At 38.8% G+C, this 20,542-nt stretch overlaps 1 protein-coding gene across 2 annotated transcripts in view; it reads left to right on the top strand.

Moving 5' to 3' along the window:
- TARS3 (threonyl-tRNA synthetase 3) overlaps nucleotides 1-20,542 on the top strand; it is a 77,089-nt gene that overhangs the window by 42,035 nt on the left and 14,512 nt on the right. Inside the window, exons 13-15 of one of the 2 annotated variants that reach the window (XM_064570003.1) lie at nucleotides 4,322-4,459; nucleotides 7,970-8,047; nucleotides 8,133-8,233. In XM_064570003.1, the coding sequence (XP_064426073.1) occupies nucleotides 4,322-4,459; nucleotides 7,970-8,047; nucleotides 8,133-8,233 (317 nt within the window). The remainder of the gene's footprint in view (nucleotides 1-4,321; nucleotides 4,460-7,969; nucleotides 8,048-8,132; nucleotides 8,234-20,542) is intronic. The other variant, XM_064570004.1, reaches the window with a different exon arrangement.

Genomic DNA, 20,542 nt, shown 5'->3' with positions numbered 1-20,542 from the left:
TCTTCTTTAAATGTTTGGTAGAATTCCCCTGGGAAGCCATCTGGCTCTGGGCTTTTGTTTATTGGGAGATTTTTGATGACTGCTTCAATTTCTTTAGTGGTTATAGGTCTGTTCAGGTTTTCTATTTCTTCCTGGTTCAGTTTTGGTAGTTGATACATCTCTAGGAATGCATCCATTTCTTCCAGATTATCTAATTTGCTGGCATAGAGTTGCTCCTAATATGTTCTTGTAATTGTTTGTATTTCTCTGGTGTTGGTTGTGATCTCTCCTCTTTCATTCATGATTTTGTTGATTTGGGTCCTTTCTCTTTTTTTTTTTTTTTGATAAGTCTGGCCAGGGGTTTATCAATCTTGTTAATTCTTTCAAAGAACCAGCTCCTTGTTTCATTGATCTGTTCTACTGTTCTTTTGGTTTCTATTTCATTGATTTCTGCTCTGATCTTTATTATTTCTCTTCTCCTGCTGGGTTTAGGCTTTGTTTGCTGTTCTTTCTCCAGCTCCTTTAGGTGCAGGGTTAGGTTTTGTATTTGAGACTTTTCTTGTTTCTTGAGAAAGGCTTGTATTGCTATATACTTTCCTCTTAGGACTGCCTTCGCTCCATCCCAAAGATTTTGAACAGTTGTTTTCATTTTCATTTGTTTTCCATGAATTTTTTTGATTCTTCTTTAATTTCCTGGTTGACCCATTCATTCTTTAGTAGGATGCTCTTTAGCCTCCATGTATTTGAGTTCTTTCCAACTTTCCTCTTGTGATTGAGTTCTAGTTTCAAAGCATTGTCGTCTGAAAATAGGCAAGGAATGATTCCAATCTTTTGGTACTGGTTGAGATGTGATTTATGACCTAGGATGTGATCTATTCTAGAGAATGTTCCGTGGGCACTAGGGAAGAATGTGTATTCTGTTGCTTTGGGATGGAATGTTCTGAATATATCTGTGAAGTTCATTTGGTCCAGTGTGTCATTTAAAGTCTTTATTTCCTTGTTGATCTTTTGCTTACATGATCTGTCCATTTCAGTGAGGGGGGTGTTAAAGTCCCCTACTATTATTGTATTGGTGTCAATGTGTTTCTTTGCTTCTGTTATTAATTGGCTTATATAATTGGCTGCTCCCATGTTAGGGGCATAGATATTTACAACTGTTAGATCTTCTTGTTGGATAGACCCTTTAAGTAGGATACAGTGTCCTTCCTCATCTCTTATTACAGTCTTTGGGTTAAAATCTAATTTGTCTGATACAAGGATTGCCGTCCCAGCTTTCTTTGGTGTCCATTAGCATGGTAAATGGTTTTCCACCCCCACACTTTCAATCTGGGGGTGTCTTTGGGTCTAAAATGAGTCTCTTGCGGACAGCATATCAATGGGTCTTGTTTTGTTATCCAGTCTAATAGCCTGTGTCTTTTGATTGGGGCATTGAGCCCATTTACATTCAGGGTAACTATTGAAAGATATTAAATTAATGCCATTTTATTGCCTGTAAGGTGACTGTTACTGTATATTGTCTCTGTTCCTTTCTGGTCTACGTTACTTTTAGGCTCTCTCTTTGCTTAGAGGACCCCTTTCAATATTTTTTGTAGGGCTGGTTTCGTGTTTGCAAATTCCTTTAGTTTTTGTTTGTCCTGGAAGCTTTTTATCTCTCCTTCCATTTTGAATGACAGCCTAGCTGGATATAGTATTCTTGGCTGCATATTTTTCTCATTTAGTGCTCTGAAGATATCCTGCCAGTCCTTTCTGGCCTGCCAGGTCTCTGGATAGGTCTGTTGTCAGTCTAATGTTTCTACCATTGTAGGTTACAGATCTCTTCTCCCGAGCTGCCCTCAGAATTTTCTCTTTGTCTCTGAGACTCATAAGTTTTACTATTAGATATCAGGGTGTTGACCTATTTTTATTGATTTTGAGGGGGGTTCTCTGTGCCTCCTGGATTTTGATGCCTGTTTCCTTCCCCAAATTAGGGAAGTTCTCTGCTATAATTTGCTCCAATATACCTTCTGCCCCTCTCTCTCTTTTTTCTTCTTCTGGGATCCCAATTATTCTAATGTTTCATCTTACGGTATCACTTAACCTCTCGAATTCTGCCCTCTTGATCCAGTAGTTGTTTGTCTCTCTTTTTCTCAGCTTCTTGATTTTCCATTATTTGGTCTTCTATATTACTAATTCTCTGTTCTGCTCATTTATCCTAGCAGTTAGAGCCTCCATTTTTTATTACACCTCATTAATAGCCTTTTTGATTTCAACTTGGTTAGATTTTAGTTCTTTTATTTCTCCAGAAAGGGTTTCTCTAATATCTTCCATGCTTTTTTCAAGCCCAGCTGGTACCTTTAAAATCATCATTCTGAACTCTAGTTCCGACATCTTACTAATGTCCGTATTGATGAGGTCCCTGGCAGTCGGTACTGCCTCTTGTTCTTTTTTTTTTTTTTTGAGGTGATTTTTTCCGTCTTGTCATTTTGTCCAGAGGAGAATAGATGAATGAGAGAACAAAATGCTAACAGGGTAACAACATCCCCAGAAAAATATACACTAAACAAATCAGAAGAGACCTGAAACCAGGGGAAAAGAAAGGGAAAGAAAGAAGAAAGAAAGAAAAAAAAGATAAAAAACAAACAAACAAACAAAAAAACAGAATATGATCAAATATGATCAGGGTGGTGCATAGATCAGTGCCACACACTAGATTTTGGGTGTATTTTGGTCTGTTAGAAGAAAGTGCCTCCCAAAATTTTAAAGAAAGAAAAACTTACATATGTACAAAAATAAGGGTTAATAGATGAAGGGATGGAATATGACTGTAAAGATGAAAATTATAAAAGATTTTATAAAAGGAATTGATAAGAAGTTGGTTGAAAAAAGAAAGAAGAGGATTAAAAAAAAATGTGATCAGGCAGGAGACTAGAACAAAGCCATACACTAGAGACTTAGGGCATATTTTGGTCTGTTAGAGGAAACTGTATTCCAAAATTTTATAGAGAGAATAACTTAGATATATATATATACCAAAAATAAGGTTAACTACTATGAAGGGATAGAATATGACTCTAAAAATGAAAAATAAAAAAAAGATTTTTTAAAAAAGGATTGATAAAATGTTGGTTGAAAAAGGGAAAAAGAAAAATTCAAAAAAAAATAGAAAAAGAAAGTTAAAAAAAAATAACTTTGAAAGACTAAAGGATCATGGGAAAAAAGCCATGAATTCTATGTGCAGTATTCCCCTAGCGCTGGAGTTCTGCTGTTCTCATTGATCAGTAAACTTGGTCTTGGCTGGCTGTTTTTGCTGATCTTCTGGGGAGGGGCCTGTTGCCGTGGTTCCCAAATGTCTTTGCTGGAGGCAGAATTGCCCCGCCCTTGCTGGTCCAGGCTAAGTAATCTGCTTGGGTTTGCTCTCGGGAGCTTGTTTCCTGCAAGCTTTCCATACAGCTTTGGAGGCGGAGAGTGAAAATGGCGGCCTCCCAATCTCCTCCCCGGAGGAGCCAGAGGAGCTGAGAACTCGGGGCCCCGCTCCTCAGTGCGCCCACAGAGAAAAGCAGTCAATCACTCCCGTCTCCCCGGTCTCCGGCCACGCTCCGTGCTCACCTGGCCTGTGACCAAGCGTTTCTATCTCTGGCTCACGACCCCGCATGGAGTCTCTAAAACCAGCAGATCCCTGTGGTGTGCTTCCGTGCCGCTACTTCTGGGGGAGGAAGGGGAGTCTCCCGGATCTGCCACTTGTTGGGTCCCTGCTGGAGGAGCAGTGGCCCGACTATGCCGTGGATCATGGTTTGTGGCAACCCTGCCCGAGCTGAGGGCCCACTCCTCGGCTCCATCTCTGCAGCCAGCTTCCCTGCTCCAACACCTGGGAGCTCTGCTGCACTCAGGCACCCCCGTTCTTTCTGTGACCCCGAGGGTCCTGAAACCACACTGTCCCCGAGGGGGTTCCACCCCCCACTTAGCCACTGGAGCGACGTCCCTCAGTGGAGCTGACTTCTAAAAGTTCTGATTTTGTGCTCCGCGGCTCTATCACTTGCCAGAAGCGGCCGACGGAGGCCCCCTCCCCCGCCGTCTATCTTCCCGAATATCGCCTCAGATTCACTTCTCCGCACGTCCTACCTTCCAGAAAGTGGTCGCTTTTCTGTTCAGAGAGTTGCTGCTATTCTTTTTTTTGATCTCCTGTTGAGTTTGTAGGTGTTCAGAATGGTTTGATCCCTATCTAGCTGAATTCCTGGCACCAGACGAAATTTAGGTTTCCTGCTCCTCCGCCATCTTGCTCCTCCAAACCATACTTTATTTCTTAATTTAATTTAATTTGGTGTTAACTCTCTAATTTAGAATATTTCTTTTGCTCTCATGTCAGATTGAAGAAGAAATAAACGGCTGTTTGCAGTTTTTGCAATCTGTTTACTCAACATTTGGCTTCTCCTTTCAATTAAATTTGTCAACAAGACCTGAAAACTTCCTAGGAGAGGTTGAGATATGGGATGAAGCTGAAAAGGTAGGGGGAGACAAAGTGCACACCTTCCTTTCTGTGAGTGTGGAAACCACCCGAGTGACTGTAGTTACTTTGCATGAGGAGGATGCCATGCTTTGCAATAGAAAGGTTTAAATGGGAAGTTATGGGATAAATACACAGATTATAGAATGTGGTTGTCTAGTTTTCTTCGTAACAGTGATAGTAACAATATATTTGTTTCAAATAGTTTAAAGTTTATATCAGGTTTTTATTTATACTCTTTCAGTCTCAGTCACTAATAACCAATTTCCTAAGTTTTTAAAGGAATCCTCTGATTTGCAGGCACTCTTGGTGTGTATTCAGCTTATTGTAAACTGTTGCCTGTTGAGCCAGCTTAGTGTGATTCATAGATGTAGACGCACACACCCGATGCTTGAATCCTCTCCGAGTCTGGGCTGCTGCTTCAGCAGACCTGATCTGGCCTCTGCCCCTAGTGCTATCCTCTATCTAGAGGCACCTAGAGACTCACATGTCACATCTCAGCTTTGGAGAACAAGATTAAGGAGCTCATGATGCTTCTCTCTCTCTCTCTTTTTTTCCTTCTTACTAAACATGAAAAGAATACAGTACATTTCCTGTGTCAGTTTTTATTTGAAATGAGGATGGTATTATGGCCAGACACTCCAGGAATGCCTAAACCCTGACCTGCCTGTTGATCCACCTTTTCATAGAATACTCACAGACGATGATCATATAGATCATTAAGGAACTAAGAATCAGAGGAACACTATATTGATAGTGTTAGTTTTCTGTTCGGTACTGAGGCAGGCAGAGACTGGGTAGAAGCGGTTTAGGCTTGAGATCTAATTAGGGCCTTCTCTTCCCCACTGTCCCATGCCCATCCTAAATGCACCTTTTTCCGTATCTGTTGCATAGAGGAAGACAAATTAGACAGCCTGCCCCTGCCTAGCCACATGGAGGTAGGAAGAGGAAAAGAGGGCACAGAGCTTGACTCTGGAACACGTTTTGCCTATTTTCAAAAAGGTTAGCTCCATGAGTGAATTATAGAATAAGCATTAAGGTCTGAAATGATGATGATGATGACAATGATGTTGATAACACCTAAGGTTATGGTGGGCTTAAGTGGAATAATTTATGTGAGGAATTTGTCATAGTGCCAGGCATATGTAAGTGTTCAGTAAATGTTACGTGTTGGCATTATTAATAGTAGTAGTATTATCATTATTATCACTCCATATATGGCGTTCAGGGGGCCAAAAAGTGGGTGGACCAGGTGTGGGCCTGGCACGGGGAGAATGGGCCGGGCTGTCCCACCAACATTTTGCTCTCTTTTAGCTCACTGATTGTTCCTTTAGAAGACGGGAATCCTTCCACTCTGGGGGAATTTCTCCCATGATGTCTACCCCTGATCTGGGAATCAGTGAGATGAATATATTTTTTTTGTCTTCAGATGTCTCTGAAATGGTTTGAAAGAGACAGTAGTTAAGTCAGCTCCAAGGCCACATTGTTCCTGGGTCATCAGTTCACCATTACCTTATTTCTTATCTCAGATTGTGTGTAGTTATGGAACCCAGCAGAACTCACTGGAGAGCTATGCAGTGTAACCATCAGATGACAGCTTGTCCAAATAACCAAAATGTCAGGAGCAAAAAATACCCTAGATTTGAATGATGTGAGTCCTGTTTTCTATTAAGTTTCCTCACGAAATCTGTGACCTAAAGAAAATCTACTTTTTCTTGTGAAAATTAAAATCCAAAAGAAATAGGTTAATGTTCTATATGTCCAATTTTTTAATTTAACCTAAGCTCAGCTCTGGGGTTCCCACTCAGATAAATGTGAAGGGAGTCTGGGCTGCTGCTTCAGCAGACCTGATCTGGCCTCTGCCCCTGGAATCTATGTAAATCCACCTGCTCCTTGGAGCCGGAATAACCCTCTCCAAATCTCTCCTGCATCCCACTTTTCCAGCATTCCAGTGAGCCATTGAGATCCCTAAGAACATTCCAAGCCCACACCCACAAAATTCCAAGCAAATTGATATGGTTTAGAGCCCAGCCTGTACCACAGCATAGGCCCACAGTGCTATTGGGAGCCAGAGATTTGGTTTACCTGGAAAAGAAGGATAGCCAGCCAGTAGGGGAGAAAAGGAGATCTTGATTTCTCCTCTACCAGGGTGCAGGCAGTGTCCACAGATGTGAATTACAGTGGTTCAGTCTCCCCTCAGACATACACTTCCTCCCATACCTTGCATAAACTGAAAGCTTTCTTAGCTTTGGCTGTCCCTATTAGGCCGTCTGATTACTGTGTCCTCAGAGGCCCAGTGAGGATCAGTGCCCTCTACTTTATGCTTTTTCCCCCCAAACTGGCCCTTTTTTGGCTTTTTAATTCCCTGGGAGCCCCCTAAATTCTCCCTGTCACTTAGTTCCCTCCTGCAGCAGGTCCTCATTTTCTCTGGGAATATATTCCAGTATCTCTTCTTGCAGAAGCAGAGTAAGGCAGAGGCTAGCCTCCCAACCTGTGAAATGAATCTGTGGTGGTGGCCTTCTCCAGTCCTAGGTAGAACGCAAGCTGCTCTAGGAAGGTCAGGCCCATGAGGGAGCCTCCTGGGATGTCAGCCAAGACCAGCACCTGACGCACTCTAACTGAGATCCTAGAAAATCCTGCCAGGACCCCATGAGTTAGCTTTCTTGATGACTCTGGCTTTGGACCCCAGCCACCACCACTGCTTTGACTTCCCTGTTAGCAGTTTATTCCCAAATGTCAACCCCCTCATGGGCACCGATATATTGAGGTGATGACAGGACTTTGGATGCTGGTATGGCAGTATTCTGGCCAGGGACTTAGGAATGCCCAGGTGCTTCCCAAGGAAGCTATATCCATAGGAAATACCCAGAAGACTCAAAGACACTTATATTAATACTTATACCCAATCACCAGCAGTTCTGAGGGTTTTCACTACAGTCTAAAATCAAAGAATTTATGTGGCTTAGGCTGAAGATCAAAGTGGGCCTCCTCCTCCCACCCACTATAAATCATAAAGGACACCCCTCCCTAGCTACATGTACAGAGGTATAGAAAAGCAAGAGACAGTGGCAAGGCCCTTCCCCTTGACCTTACCCATCTAAACACAGAGCAGATGGGGAAACACAGGGTGGATAAAGGAGAAAGATCAAAGTTTCATGCCTTTTAATGAGTGGAGGCATCACCTACTAAGAGTTGGGAAGTGTGTAGGCAGAGGGGGCCTGCATTGGCTTCCCTAAACACTTGCCTGGAATTCACTGGAACAGCTTAGTACATTGTCTTTTAATTTTTCCAGTTACAATGTGTATGAGAGCAAGTACCATCTTAATCATCTTTATGTAGCCCCTGCTCAGTAATTTATTGGAGATAAAACATGCCCAATAAATATATGTTAAGCTAAAATAGAATATAATTAAGATTTGTAATAACTTACTTTTTTGAGCTATGTGGCAAAAAATAAAAAGTACAATGACATATAAGTTTTAAATGTTCTCTTCTTTAAAAAAAAAATAGCAACTACAGAACAGCTTGGTGGAATTTGGAAAACCATGGAAGATGAACCCAGGAGATGGAGCATTTTATGGCCCTAAAGTAAGTAGACTATATGCCTCAAAAAGAGTAAAAATTTAAAGGAAAAATAAAAGCTGTCTTTAAGCAAATATCATTTAATTTACAGATTGATATAAAAATCAAGGATGCTATTGGCAGATATCATCAATGTGCTACAATTCAGCTGGACTTCCAACTACCTATTAGATTTAATCTTACATATGTTAGGTGAGTAATTGAATATGACAAATAAAGTATTACTAATATGCCAATCATTTGTCATTTGAACATTAGCAATACAAAAATAAACATCAATACATGGACTAGTAAATGTCTATTACTATATGTGTGATATACTCATATATTTTTTATATATGATTTTTTCAAGTTTTTATTTAAATTCCAGTTAGTTCACATACAATGTAATATCAGTTTCAGGTGTACAATATGGTGACTCAACACTGCCATACAACACCCAGTGCTCATCACACGTGCACTCCTTAATCCACATCACCTACTTCACCCATCCTCCCACCCACTCCCTCCTGGTAACCATCAGTTTGTTCTCTATAGTTAAGACTCTGTTTCTTGGTTTGTCTCTCTTTCTCCCCCCCCCCCCCCACTTTGCTTGTTAGTTTTGTTTCTTAAATTTCACATAGGATTGAGTTCCACATATGAATGTCTCTCTCTGACTGACTTATTTCGCTTAGCATAATACTCTCTGGCTCCATCCATGTTGTTGCAAATGGCAAGATTTCATTCTTTTTTATGGATGAGTAATATTCCATTGTGGATATATACACCACTTTTAAAAACATTTTTATTTGAGAGAGAGAGAGCAAGAACACAAGAAGGGAGAGGGACAGAGGGAGAAGCAGACTCCCCACTGAACAGGGAGCCTGACATGGGCTTGATTCCAAGACCCTGGGATCATGACCTGAGCCAAAGGCAGACACTTAACCAACTGAGCCACCCAGGCACCCCTGTACTACTTCTTTATCCATTCGTTGATAAGTGGACACTTGGGCTGTTTCCACAGTTTGGCTATTGTAGATAATGCTGCTGTAAACATCAGGGTGCATGTACCCCTTTGAATTACTATTTTTGTATTCTTTGGGTAAATACCTAGTAGTGCAATTGCTGTATCATAGTGTAGTTCTATTTTTAACTTTCTGAGGAACCTCCATACTGTTTTCTACAGCAGCGGTACCGGTTTGCATTCCCACCAGCAGTACTAGACGGTTCCTCTTTCTTCATATTCTCTCCAGTACCTGTTGTTTCTTGTTGATTTAGCCATTCTGACAGGTGTGAGGTAGTTTTGATTTGCATTTGATTTCATTGTAGTTTTGATTAGCATTTCCTTGATGGTGAGTGATGTTGAGCATATTTTCATGTGACTGTTGGCCACCTGGATGCCTTCCTTGAAAAAATGTCTATTCATGTCTTCTGCCCATTTTTTAATTGGATTACTTATTTTATTGTGTGTTGATTTGTATAGTTCTTTATGTATTTTGGAGGCTAACCCTTTATTAGATATGTCATTTGTAAATATTCTCCCATTCAGTAGGTTGCCTTTTAGTTTTGTTTCCTTCACTGTGCAGAAGCTTTTTATTTTGATTTAGTCCAATAGTTTATTTTTGCTTTTGTTTCCCTTGCCTCAAAAGACATATCTAGAAAGAAGTTGCTATGGCCATTGTCAAAGTTACTGCCTGTGTTCTCTTCTAGGATTTTTATGGTTTCAGGTCTCACATGTAGGTCTTTAATCCATTTTGAATTTATTTTTGTATATGGTGTAAGAAAGTGGTCCAGTTTCATTTTTTTGCATATAGCTGTCCAGTTTTCCCAACACCATTTGTTGAAGAGACTGTCGTTTCCCCATTGGATGTTATTTCCTGCTTTCTTGAAGATTAATTAACCATATAATTGTAGGTTCATTTCAGGATTTTCAGTTCTTTTCTATTGATCTATGTGTCTGATTTTGTGCCAGTACCATACTGTTTTGATTACTCCAGCTTTGTAATATAACTTGAAGTCCAGAATTGTGGTGCCTCCACCTTTGCTTTTCTTTTTCAAGACTGCTTTGGCTATTTGGGGTCTTTTGGGGTTCCATACAAATTTTAGGATTGTTTGTTCTAGCTATGAAAAATGCTGTTGCTATTTTGATATGGATTGCATTAAATGTGCAGATTACTTTGGGTAGTATGGACATTTTAACAATATTTGTTCTTCCAATCCATGAGCATGGAATGTCTTTCCATTTCTTTTTGTCATCTTTAATTTCTTTCATCAGTGTTTTATGGTTTTCAGAGTACAGGTCTTTCACTTCTTTGGTTAGGTTCGTTCTTGGGTATCTTATTGTTTTTGGTTCAGTTGTAAATGGGATTGATTCCTTAATTTCTTTTTCTGCTGTTTCATTATTAGTGTATAGAAATGCAACAGATTTCTGTACATTGCCTTTATATCCTGTGACTTTGCTGAATTCATGTATTAGTTCTAGCAGTTTTTTGGTGGAGTCTTTGGGATTTTCTATATAGTGTATCATGTGATCCGCAAATTACAAAAGTTTTACTTCTTCCTTGCTAATTTGGATGCCTTTTATTTCTTTTTGTTGTGTGATTGCTATGGCTAGGACTTCCAGTACAATGTTGAATAAAAGTGGTGAGAGTGGACATCCCTGTCTTGTTCCTGACGGTAGAGGAAACACTCTCAGTTTTTCCCCCATTGAGGATGATATTAGCTGTGGGTTTTTCATATATGGCCTTTATGATGTTTCCTCTAAACCTACTTTGTTGAGGGTTTTTATCATGAATGGTTGTTGTCCTTTGTAAAATGCTTTTTCTGTATCTATTGAAATGATCATATGGTTCATATCCTTTCATTAATGCGATGTATCATGTTGATTGATTTGCAAATATTGAACCACTCTTGCAACTCAGGAATAAATCCCACTTGATCGTGGTGAATGGTTTTTTAATGTATTGTTGGACTCAGTTTGCGAATATTTTGTTGGGGATTTTTGCATCTATGTTCACCAGAGACATTAGCCTGTAGTTCTCTTTTTTTGTGGTGTCTTATCTGGGTCTGTTCTCAGAGTTTTGCTGGCCTCATGGAATGAATTGGGAATTTTTCCTTCCTTTTATATTTTTTGGAATAGTTTGAGAAGAATAGGTATTAACTCTTTAAATTAAAGTTTGGTAGAATTCGCTGTGAAGCCATCTAGTACTGGACTTGTGTTTGTTGGGAGTTTTTCATTACTGATTCCATTTCTTTGCTGGTTATCAATCTGCTCAAGTTTTCTATTTCTTCCTGTTTCAGTTTTGGTAATTTAGAAATAGAAACATATGTTTCTAGAAATTTATGCATTTCTTCGAGGTTGTCCAACTTGTTGGCATGTAGTTTTTCATAATATTCTCTTATAATTTGTTGTATTTCTGTGGTGTTGGTTGATATTTCTCCTCTCTCATCTGTGCTTTTACTTATTTGGGTCCTTTCTCTTTTTGATAAATCTGACTAGAGGTTTATTAATTTTATTAATTTTTTCAAAAAATCAGCTCCTGGTTTCATTGATCTGTTCTGTTGTTTTAGTTTCTATATCATTTATTTCTGCTCTAATCTTTATTATTTCATTCCTTCTGCTGGCTTTAGGTTTCGTTTGTTTTTCTTTTTCCAGCTCTGTTAAGTATAAGGTTAGGTTGTTCATTTGAGATTTTTCTTGCTTCTTTAGGTAGTACTGTATTACTATAAACATCCCTCTTAGGACCACTTCATTGCATCCCAAAGGTTTTGGACCCCTGTGTTTACATTTGTTTCCATGTATTTTTCAATTTCTTCTTTTATTTCCTGGTTGGCCCATTTATTTTTCAGTAGCTTATTATTCAACTTCCATGTATTTGTGGTCTTTCCAGATTTTTTCTTATAGTTGAGTTCTAGTTCCATAGCATTGTGATCAGAAAAGGTGCATGGTATGACTTCGATCTCCTTAAATTTGTTGAGGCCTGTTTTGTGGCCTAATATGTAATCTGTCCTGGAGAATGTTCCACGTGCGCTTGAAAAGAATGTGTATTCTGCTGTTTTAGGATGGAATGTTCTGAATATATCTCTTAAGTCCATTTGGTACAGTGTGTCATTCAAAGCTATTGTTTCCTTCTTCTGCTTAGATGTCCATACATTGATGTAAGTGGAGTGTTAAAGTTCCATAATATTATTGTGTTATTATCAATGAGTTCCTTTATGTTTGTTATTAATTATTTTACATATTTGGGTGCTCCTATGTTAGGTGCATAACTATTTACAATTGTTATATCTTCTTGTTGGATTGTCCCCTTTATGATTATATAGTGTCCTTCTTTGCCTCTTGTTACGGTCTTGTTTTAAAGTCTAGTTTGTCCAATGTAAGTATTGATTGTTACCCTGGCTTTCTTTTAACATCTATTTGCATGATAAATGTTTCTTCATTCTCTCACTTTCAATCTGCAGATGCTTTTAGGTCTAAAATGAGTCTCTTGTAGACAGCATTTGATGGTTCTTTTTTTTTTAATCCATTCTGACACCCTGTGTCTTTTGATTGGAACATTTAGTCCATTTACATTCAAAGCAATTATTGATAGATATGTATTTATTGCCATTTTATTACTTGTTTTGTGGTTGTTTCTGGAGATTTTCTCTGATCCTTTCTTTCATCTTTCATGTTTTGCTGATTTTGTTTAGTGATATATTTGGATTTCTTTGTCTTTATTCTTTGCATGTTTATTAGTGGTTTTTGATTTATGGTTACCATTAGGTTTATATATAACCTTTTCTGCATATAGCAGTCTGTATTAAGTTGATGGTTGTTTAAGTTTGAACCCATTCTTCTCCTCTCCTCCCCATGTTTTAGGTGTACATTATTGTATTTTACATCCTTTTTTGGTGAATTCTTTGACTGATTTTTTACAGAAATATTCATTTTTACCACGTTTGTGTTTCCTACCTTTATACTGTCACTTTTGGTCTCTATTTTCCACTCAGAGAGCCCCCTTTAATATTTCTTGCAGGGCTGGTTTAGTGGTCACAAGAACTCCTTCAGTTCTTGTTTGTGAAACTTTTTATCTCTCCTTCTATTCTGAATGATAGTCTTGCTGGATAGAGTATTCTTTGCTGCAGATTTTTCCCATTTAGCCCTTTCAATGTATCATGTCACTATCCTCTGGCTTGCAAAGTTTCTGTTGAAAAATCTTCTGCTAGCCTTATGGGTTTTCTCTGGTGAGTTACTGACTTCTTTTGTCTTGCTCTTTTTAAGATTTTTTCTTTATCACTATACTTTGCAAATTTAATTGCAATATATCTTGATGTGGGCCTGCTTTTGTTGATTTTGATGGGAGTTCTCTGTGCCTCCTAGATCTGGATACCTGTTTCCTTCCCCAGATTAGGGTAGTTTTCAGCTATGATTTTCTCAAATACAGTTTTTGCCCTCTTTTCTCTCTCTTCTGGGACTCCTATAATATGAATGTTGTTACATTTGATGGAGTCACTGAGAACCCCAAGCCTATTGTTGTTTTGCATAATTCTTTGTCACTTTTGTTCAGCTTAATTACTTTATATTACTTTGTCTTATAGGTCATTAATTCGTTCCTCTACCTCTTCCAGCCTGCTGTTCTTTGCATCAAGTGTTTTCTTAATCTCGTTTATTACATACTTCATCTCTGTGTGATTCTTTTTTAATTCTTATCTCTGTGGTAAGGATCTCACTGATGTCTTCCTTTCTTTTCTCAATTCCAGTGAGTATCATGATCATTACTTTAAATTCTCATCAGGCATGTTACTTACATCTGTTTCACTTAGATCTCTGGTCGTGGCCTTATCTTGTTCATTCATTTGATATAAGTTCCTCTGTCGTCTCATTTTGTCTACATCTCTGCCTGCTTCTGTGTGTTAGAAAATCTAGTTATGTCTTCTACTCCTGAAAGTAATGGCCTTATGAAGAAGAGGTCTTATAGTGCCCAGGCCTGGCACTTTAGGGAGTGTCTCCATTGTGTGCTGTGTGCTCTGCTCTTGTGTTCTGGCTGCTCTTTCCTTCAAGCTGGTCATCTGCAGAGGCTCTCCTTGCCTGATGTGGGCAGTGTTTGGTCCCTGGGCTGAGTGTGGTGAGTTTTAACTAGGGGTGCTCTGGTCTGCTTCTGAAATGAGACATGTCATCACCTCCACTAGAACTGAGGCCCTATAGAACTCTCTGATTGGGAGATGTGTTGTGGGCAGGGGTTTGTAGTCTTCTGGGGGAGAGGCCCACTGCACTGGGACTGAGGTAAGTGTGACCGAGAAGGGCAGTTCCATTGGAGTGCGGGGGTGGGGAGGTGGGATTTGGTGTGAGCAAGTTAGGCAGCCAGCGTCCACACTGCGCTGCTTCCCAAAGGTGGCTCTGTTTTTCCTGAAGGCTGGGGGAGGGAAATGACGCTGGCTAGCTCCTTTGTTCCTGGAGAGGCCTGTCCATGAATGCTTCCTCTCAGGGACTCACTCCAAGAAGAGCAAATATTCTCCCCACTGTGTGCCCCAGGTACTCTTCAGATTGCTTTTTCCATGCTGTCTGCCCCCCGGCTTGTTTGCCTGCCTTCTCTCTAGGACTAAGGCAGTGCCCTCTAGGCTCTATCCCAGCCAAGCCTGCTGATTCTAAAATTCTAGGCTTAAAGCCCCACTAGTTGCAAGAACTCATGAAATTCAGTCCCTCTATTTTCTAAGCCAATGGCTATGGGGAAACATTTTCCTTGTGTGTTCCCCCGTGTGCTCGTCTCTCTCTTGCCTTCAACATGACCATGGCTCCCTCCACACCACAGCAGCTAGGATCCTTTTCTCCCCTAAACCATGTCTCTGCACTTTCTACCTTCTTTGATGTGTCTTCTTCTCTCCCTTTAGTTGTGGAGTTTGTTCTTTCAGTCTTCAGTTGAATGTTTTTGATTTCTGGGGTATTTAGGATGATTTGATAGTTAGCTAGCTGTATTCATGGGATGAGGCAAGCCTAAGGTCCTCTTACTTCACCACTATCTTCCTGTCCCCAGTTCCCAATATACTCATATATTTATGTACCTGCTTATAATGTATTTGGGGATCAACGAGAATTTTCTGAGGACATGATCTAGTGGGGGAAGGAAGATAAGTAAGTATAAGATTAGAGATATGAACAAAGTACTTTAAAACAATCAAAGCTGCTAACTCCCTGATGTGAGGAGGGATGACTTTATAAAGAGTGAACATTGGGTCTGTATCTTGAGGGTGAGGTATTTGCCAGGGAGAGCAGAGTAAAAAGGCAATTTTGTCACTGCACACCAACAGCTTTTTAAAAAAATAATTCTTAATATACAGTAAAGTTTCATATGTGTGTGGTGTATGTATGTGTGTGTACAGTTCTATGAATTTTCACACCCATATGGAGTTGTGTGCCACCACCAAATTATGATTCCATCATTCCAGTAAACTCCTGTGCTGCTCACCTGTCATCATATTCTCCTCCCATCCCTTGCCCTTAGTAATCATGAATATGTTGTCCGTCCCTATAATTTTGCCTTTTACAGAATGCTATATATATATGGAATGATATAGTATAAACGTTTTGAGACTGGCTTTTTTCACTCAGCATAATGTCTTAGAGATTCATCCATGCTTTTGCATGTATCAGTAATTTATTCCTTTTACTGCTGACTAGTATGCTGTTATATGGATGCACCACAATTTGTTTTTCCAATCACTCATAAAAAGGCATTTGGTTCATTTCCAGTTTTGGGTGATTATGAGTAGAGCTGCTATAAACACTAATGTATAGGCTTTTGAGTGAATGTAAGTTTTCATTTCTCTGGGGTATAGACCTAGGAATGGGGCATATGGTAAGTGTGTGTTTAACTTTTAAGAAACTGACACACTATTTTCCAGAGTGACTGTGCCATTTTGTATTCTCACTAGCAATATATGAGAATTCCAGGTGTTCTGTATTCTTGCCAGCCCTTGGTTTTCTCAGGATTTGTTTCTTTCTTTTTTTCTTTTTTTTAAGCCATTCTAATAGGGGTGTAGTAGTATTTTCCCTTGGTTTAATTTTGTATTTCTCTAGTAGCTAATGATGTTAACATCTTTTCATATATTTATATGCCATTCATATATTCTCTTTGATTAAGTGTCTGTTCAAGTCTTTTGCTCATTTTTAAATTGGGTTGTTTTCTTACTGTTGAGTTTGAGAGTTCTTTATATAATTCAAGCCCTTTGATAGATACGTGATTTGCAAACAGTTTCTCCTTATCTATAGCTGTTGTTTTTTCATTTTTTACAGTGAAAGTCTTAACTCTCCCTTCAATCTTGAGTTTTTAATTTCAATGAATTCTAATTTGTAAATTTTTTCTTTTATGGATCATGCTTTTGGCATCATGTCTATAAACACTTTGCCTAAGCACAAACCTTTGCCTAAGCACAAGGTTTTCCTTTATGATTTATTTTAAAAGTATTCTAATATTAGGTTTTACCTTTGGATCTAAGATCCACTTTGAGCTTGTGTTTGTGTATGATGTGATGTTTAAGTCACAGTTCATTGTTTGCATCTAGATGTCTAATTGTTCTAACACCATTTTTGTAAAAACTGTTCTTTCTCCACTGACTTGCCTTTGGGCCTTTGTCAAAAATCAACCGGACACATTTGTGTGGTCCTATTTTTAGATTTTCAGTTCTGTTCCACTGATTCATTGATTATCCCTTTATTAATACCATACTGATTCAATTACTGTAGCTTGATATTGTTTTAAAATTAGATAATGTGAATCTTTTATTCTTTTTCAGAGTTGTTTTGGGTTTTCCAACTCTTTTGCTTTCAATAGATCTATTAAAAAAAACAACAAACAACAAAACAAACAAAAAACCCTAGTGAGAATTTTGATTGGAATTGCATTAAATCTAAAGATTAGTTTAGGGTAGAAGTGACTTAACTGTATTGAATCTTTCAATCTATGAACTTCTTTGATTTCTTTCATCAGTTTTTATAGATTTCAGCATACAAGTCCTATACATGTCTTAATAGATTTATACGTAAGTATTTCATTTGAGTGGAGCAGTTGTAGATGGTGTATTGTATTCTTAATTTTGGCACCTGTGTGTTCATTGGGAAATACAGCTGATTTTTGTATATTGATCTTGTTTGCTGAACTTACATATTCTAGGAGTTTGGGCAGGGTTTTTTTTGTTTGTTTTTGTTTTTTATTTTTATTTTTTTGGGTAGAATTCTTGGGATTTATGTAGACAGTCATGCCATCTGCAAATAGAGACCGTTTTACCCTTCCTTTCTCATCTGTATGCTTTTTATTGCCTTCTCTTGCCTCATGGCATTGGCTAGAACTTTCAGCTCTAGGTTGAATAGAGGGATGAGGGTGGAGATGCTCACCTTCTTCCCAATCTTAGGAGGAAAAGCATATAGTTGTTTCACCTTCAAGTACAATTGTTAGGTGTAGGACTTCGTAGGTGCTCTTTATCAAATTAAGGGAGTTTTCCTCTACTCTTAGTTTTCTGAGAGTTTTTATCATAAGTGGATTTTTTAAAAAGATTTTATTTATTTATTTGAGAGAGAGAACACAAGCAGGGTAAGTGTTAGAGGGAGAGGGAGAAGCAGGCTCCCCACTGAGCAGGAAACCCGATATTGGTCTTGATCCCAGGATCCTGGGATCATGACCTGAGCCAAAGACAGACACTTAACTGACTGGGCCACCCAGGCACCCCCAAATTGATTGTGAATTTTGTCAAATTCCTTTTCTGGATCAATTGATGTGTGACTTTTCTTTTTTAGCTCATTCATATGGTGGATTACATTGATTTAGAATGTTGAACCAGCTTTGCATTGCTGGAATAAATTCCACTTGCTCATGGTGTATTGTTTTTATATATTACTGGATTTGAGCTCCTAATAGTTTGCATGTATGTTCATATGGGATATTGGTCTGTGGTTTTCTTTTCTTGCACTATCTTTCACTGGTTTTGGTATTTGAGTAATGCCGGCCTCACAAAATGAATTAGGAAGTAGTCCACTGTCTTTTATTTTCTGGAAGATATTATGTAGAATTGGTTATTTCTTTTTCAAATGTTTGGTAGAATATACCATTAAAACCACCCATGGTTTTAATGGTATATATATATACCAAACCACTGCTGGAGGTTTTCTTTGGGAAGGTTTTTAATTATGAGTTCATTTTCATTGAGATAGAAGATGTTTATGTTACCTATTTCTTTTTGGTTAAATTGAGATAGTTTGTGCTTTTCAAGGGATTGATTCATTTAAGTTGTTGAATTTATATGCAGAATGTTCATAATATTACACATATTATGCTTTTAATTTCTGTGAGACTGTAGTGATATCTTCTTTCATTCATAATATATCTATCTTTGTTCTCTTCTTTGTCAATTTTTCTAGAGGTTCATCAATTTTACTGACCTTTTCAAAGAACTGACTTTTAATTTCATTGATTTTTCTCTATTATGTTTTTAATTTAATTGATACCTGCTCTTTATTATTTTCTTCCTTTTGCTTGTTTGGGGTTTTCCTATCCTTTTACCTTTACCTTTAATCTTTAAATTCACTGACTCTTTTCTGTCATTGCCTTTGCTGCCATGTCCATCTAGTGAATTTTGTTCATTCCCATCATTGTATTTTTTTAGTTTCACAGTTTCTTTTCTAAGACTTTTATCTTTCTAGTCCTTTCAAGTGTGTTCACCTTCACTTGGAGTATGCTTATAATAGCTGTTTTATAGTCTTCAGTAATTCCACCATCTTTGTCATCTCACTGTTGGAATCTGTTGTCTTTTCCCCTTACCTATTGAGATTTACCTGATGATTGATATGCCATGTAGCTTTGGATTGCATCCCAGACAGTTTGAATATTAGGAGATGCTGGGTTTGTTTAAATCATAAAGAGATTGTTGATTTCTTTCTTTCTTTTTTTTTTTTTTAGCAGTCGATTTGAAGGGTTAATTAAGTTCAGGCCTTAATTTCCAACATGCCTTCTGTGGGCTGTTGTTCCAATGTGAGTTCAATTTTCAAAGCCTTGGTAGTGCTATTCAGATGTGTCCTGTGTGTGTGCCACCTAGTGGCCAAGTCCCATACACGGTTCAGTTCTCAAGCCTGGTGTGTGCTATTCAGGGTCAGACCTATGCATTTGCAGTTCAGAGGTGAGGCCGGGTGAGTTCATACACTGCTTTATGGGATAGCTCTATTGCACTCCCTGTCTCTGATTTCCCTGGCACTTTTGATTCCCTAGGGTACCTTTTTACAGTCCTATGGCCAGAAAGCTGGGGCTTTAGCTCCCCCTCTTCTCCATGCTCTTTCTGTGACTGTATCTGTGCTAGAAACCAAGCATCAGGAGGTGAGAGAGAGAGAAAAAAAAAAGCAACTGTGATTCATCCCTGACATGTGGGACCATAGCTCTTCTGGTCAGAGAGAAGGATCCCATTTCTTAGAGTTTTAAGTGCCAGTTTAGTCCCTGCCTCTGTGGGAATGCCTGGGGGCTGGACAAAAGAGAACAGAAAAAAGAGAAAAAGAAACCCTAGGATTTCCTCAACCCGTACTCTTTCTGAAATTTAGGAGTTATTTGTTCTGACTCCTGACCAGGAAATGAGGATTTCTCTTGAAGCTGCTTCCGGTGCATACTTCTTGGTTTGGGGCTGCCTTTTAGTCCAGACCATCAGGCCACACAATACTGGAAGACAAAGTTACAGGAAACTGACTGCTGGTTTGGTGGTACTTCAAATTCTGGTCTCCTTTAGCAATCCACCTGGCACCATTTACTTTTCAGAGTTCTCGGATGGCTGGTTCCATGCATTCTCTCCAGGGTGTATGTTTGTATTCAGTGAGAGAACTAGGATGGAGCATGCTTACTCCATTTTGCCTGGAACCAGCATCCTGATCTGAGTTAGACAAAATGACAACATCCCTTTAAACTCTTCTCTTACCAGCATGTCTAAGTTTTGGATATAGTGTTGATTAGATAATGTGCTGAGTTGTCTTTTTTTTTTTTTAAAGATTTTATTTGTTTATTCATGAGAGAGAGAGAGAGAGAGAGGCAAAGGCAGAGGGAGAAGCAGGCTCCCTGCAGAACAGGGAGCCCAATGCAGAACTCGATCCCAGGACCCTGGGATCATGACCTGAACCAAAGGCAGACGCTTAACCAACTGAGCCACCCACGTGCCCTGAGTTGTCTTTCATTCAACATTAATAAAGACAAAAAAGGAAAAATTATTGGCATGTTTCAAATCCAATAATTTTAATAGAATATTTTCCTAATAAGATTCTTTTTTTAAAAAAGATTTTATTTATTTATTTTTGCAAGAGAGAGAGAGTGTGCATGAGCGGGAGAGGGAGGGGCAGAAGGAGAAGCAGACTCTCCACTGAAAAGGGAGCCTGATGTGGGACTCGATCCCAGGACCCTGGGATCATGACCTGAGCCAAAGGCAGACTCAGCCAAAGGCTGAGCCACCCAGAGCCCTTCCTAATAAGATTCTTTTTTTTTTTTTTAAGATTTTATTTATTTATTTGACAGATAGAGACAT

This window comes from Mirounga angustirostris, unplaced genomic scaffold, assembly GCF_029215605.1.
Source record: "Mirounga angustirostris isolate CCGP_5_RB_7025 unplaced genomic scaffold, mMirAng1.0.hap1 SCAF_9, whole genome shotgun sequence".
Taxonomy (NCBI): domain Eukaryota; kingdom Metazoa; phylum Chordata; class Mammalia; order Carnivora; family Phocidae; genus Mirounga; species Mirounga angustirostris.
This window is presented reverse-complemented; position numbering and strand designations above follow the sequence as displayed.